The sequence below is a fragment of the Glycine soja genome, chromosome 12 (genome assembly GCF_004193775.1).
Source record: "Glycine soja cultivar W05 chromosome 12, ASM419377v2, whole genome shotgun sequence".
NCBI lineage: Eukaryota > Viridiplantae > Streptophyta > Magnoliopsida > Fabales > Fabaceae > Glycine > Glycine soja.
In genome coordinates this window covers 773,604-776,686 of record NC_041013.1, presented here as the reverse complement: position 1 = coordinate 776,686, position 3,083 = coordinate 773,604, and the positions used below count along the sequence as shown (strand labels likewise).

Genomic DNA, 3,083 nt, shown 5'->3' with positions numbered 1-3,083 from the left:
AAATTCACTTCCTACTAATAAAAAAAATGTTAGTATTATTATAATTCGAATCAATATTGATTTTTTATTATTAACCATTCAATTGAAATAGACTTTTATTTTCTAATTTATTAATATTTTACAAATAATATTAAGTATAAAAATATTTATAAGTTAACAATAAAATAATTTGTTGTTAATCAAAAGTTATTATCTACAAAAGCGACAACACAAGGTCTGTTGGTATTTACACTTTTTTTCTGTTCCCAGAGGTATCCTTCTTCAAGCAATCCTATTCAGGAACTAGATGTGATCCTACGGTTAAGGAAGAACCAAATATTAGCTCCTAGACAGTTCAACGACAACAGCTCATTAGAATTGATAAATAACATTATTATATCAATATATAAGCTTATAAATTTTCACAATTTCAGTAAACAAATTAAGGAAATTCATCCCAGTTTTGACTTCTGATTGAGTGAAGCCACAAGACACGTACCAAAGTTCCCAAATTAAGACAAACTGCTTGGTCAGATGACCCAAATCCAAGCTATAACAGACCCAGCAGCTAGACCAAAAACTAAGAATAATACACTCACAATCCCTGCAGTCTCTGCATGCTGCAATTTTACAATTTTAGGAATCAGAATCATCAATACACTGGTTAGGTAGCCATTAGTAAGCCCTAACAGGCAAGTCAGTATCGTCACTGGAATCTCAGTCCGGAAGAATTTGGGACCATGCAAGCAACCTAAGAAGAGAGGGAAAAACAACAATCTTGCTATGCAACCACCTATTGCAACTTTTGCATTTTGTAGGAGGTAAACTGCAGTCAGACACTTGCCAACAAGATCAAACACGTTATAGCCAGCAATTAGGAGAATCGGATACCAATCCTTAAGAATTTGAGAGTGCACATCCTCTGTAATGTAACCAGGAAATATTGCCAGAGTCACAATATAAATGAGCACAATGCCAAACCCATACCACTTGATTCTTCCCACAATATTCCATACAGTTGACCTCCAGACAGCTCCAGTCAGGGGACCATTGTCTTCATTTGCAGTGACTGCCTCAACCTTAAGTTCCTTATAGTACTTCATCACAGGAAGTTTGTGCACCATGTTGTAGAAAACCATGCATACGAAGACAATCACAATTGATACAAAGAAGTAGAGATTTGCACTCTTTTGCAGGCCAGAGGCATCTTGCGGGTAAACAGCTTTTGTAAATATCCTCAGGGCAGAAACAAGCACTCCTGAAGTTTAAACATCCATAATGAAAAGAGTGAAACATTTATCCATCCGAAGTTCAATAAACAAATGAATATATCAAAGACTCTCACAAAATGCTTATGAACCTAAAACCAGTACAATAATGTGCTTCAGATTTAAGGTACAAAATACTATGACCATGAAATAGATAAACCATATCAAACACAACTCTGCTTATTCTTTAATTGGTTTACATTGCCTAACCAAAAGGTCATCTGATTGACAACATTTTGTCTGTTAGATTATTATTTAATTTATTACCCATGATAAAAAAAAATGCTTAGGCAAAGGAGACGCATGACACGCAAGTAATAATTACTAAACATCACAAACCTAGGCAAGCTTAGCATAAAAAAGCTTAAGAATATTACCCCCAAAGAGAGTGCTATACATAACAAACCTAGGCAACCTCAGAATCAAAATGCTTAAGAATATTCACCCTCATAAGATTAAAAAAAAAAAAGCTCAAGAAACCAAGATTCCCATGATTATACTATAAGGTGATTTTAAAATTATTCTGGTGAACCCAAGACAACCTCTGGCCGAAAGCCAAGTAAACTGAAATCATTTAAAGGGTTGACCTTTCCCAAAAGACGTTCTTCCATAGGCACAAACTTAGGGATCAAATGCTTAAACATCTGAGATCCCCGAGTTTAGGGAAAGTATCAGTAAATCTATCATGTTTATACATCACTAAATAAGAGAATGGCTGAAGTGAAGAGTGAATGCGATACGAAAGCCTAATAAGTAATAAATATGACATCCCCACTCTCAATCTCTCGTACCATAATGCAAACAATGCATCTATTAAACTAAACCAACTAAACCCACCAAAAGCGTTAAATAGAAAAAAATAGAAGCAGTAATAGTAGTAACTAGTAATTAACAAGATAGATACCAGAGCCAGCAGTGCCGGCGACGACAGCTTGCATATACCTCTCCGGCAACTCGCCGGCGCAGCCCACAATGGAGCCCTGCACCAACGCATCGGCCACGGCGGAAAGTCCAACGGCGGCGGCGGTGACGTAGAAGCCGCTATACAAGCCGACCCTACCCTTGAGATAAAAGGCGTCGAGGAGGGGGATGATGAGGAGAGAAATGACGAAGAGGGCGAGGCCAACGTTGATCCTCACATAGGCGTTGGACTTGTGGCTGTAGAAGATTATGAGGGAGATCCCCACGAGGCCGATCAACATGTAAACGACGGCGAAGATGCGGTCAACGCTGGCATCGGGGTAGAGATAGGAGAAGTAATCAACGGCAGTGATGAAAGCGTTCCATGGGAGAAGGTAACCGAGGCCCAGGGTGAAATACACTATGTAGGCCATATCCCATTTGTCTTCCGGAACCTTGTTCTTGTTTCTTCCTGAACCCGAGGGAAGGAGGAGACACGATTCCGTCAAAGCCATCTTTCTTTCGATTCACACTCATCTTTCTCTCATTATTTATCCATAAAACTATGTAGGCCATATCCCATTTATCTTTCTTTGGATTCTTATTCTTTTTTGACTGTTGTTGATTTTGTTCCTCCTCTATTAGTTATGCTTGTTTTGGCCAATGCTATAGAGGATGTACATTTTCCTCTTTGATGGGAGCTTAATATAATCTTTATTCATATATATATATATATATATATATATATATATATATATATATTTTTTTTTTTTTATTTTTTTTTAATTTTTCTAGTTTCAAAAACTACAATATCAATGAAATACACTTTAAGTTGCCAAATTGATGTTTTACCCATTTGAGAAAGCTAGTAAAAACACAAGGTTTTTCTTAAAATGGTGTATTGAATGACTGGATCAAATATATATAATGTAAATG

The 3,083-nt window shown here is 36.7% G+C and overlaps 1 protein-coding gene across 1 annotated transcript; it reads right to left on the bottom strand.

The window, feature by feature from the left end:
• Positions 1-351: 351 nt before the first annotated feature.
• LOC114380459 (equilibrative nucleotide transporter 1-like) lies at positions 352-2,734 on the bottom strand. Its single transcript, XM_028339530.1, has 2 exons — positions 2,152-2,734; positions 352-1,237 (listed from the first exon to the last, which is right to left on the bottom strand). Exons 1-2 carry the CDS (start codon positions 2,660-2,662, stop codon positions 510-512), a joined length of 1,239 nt encoding a protein of 412 aa, XP_028195331.1. The 5' UTR covers positions 2,663-2,734; the 3' UTR covers positions 352-509.
• Positions 2,735-3,083: the final 349 nt, after the last annotated feature.

Excerpts from the sequence above, each read along its gene's own strand:
- LOC114380459 (XM_028339530.1), bottom strand. The coding sequence starts at position 2,662 with ATGGCTTTGACGGAATCGTGTCTCCTCCTTCCCTCGGGTTCAGGAAGA. Across the intron at positions 1,238-2,151 it reads CGCCGGCACTGCTGGCTCTG|GAGTGCTTGTTTCTGCCCTG; the intron begins GTATCTATCTTG and ends TTTAAACTTCAG.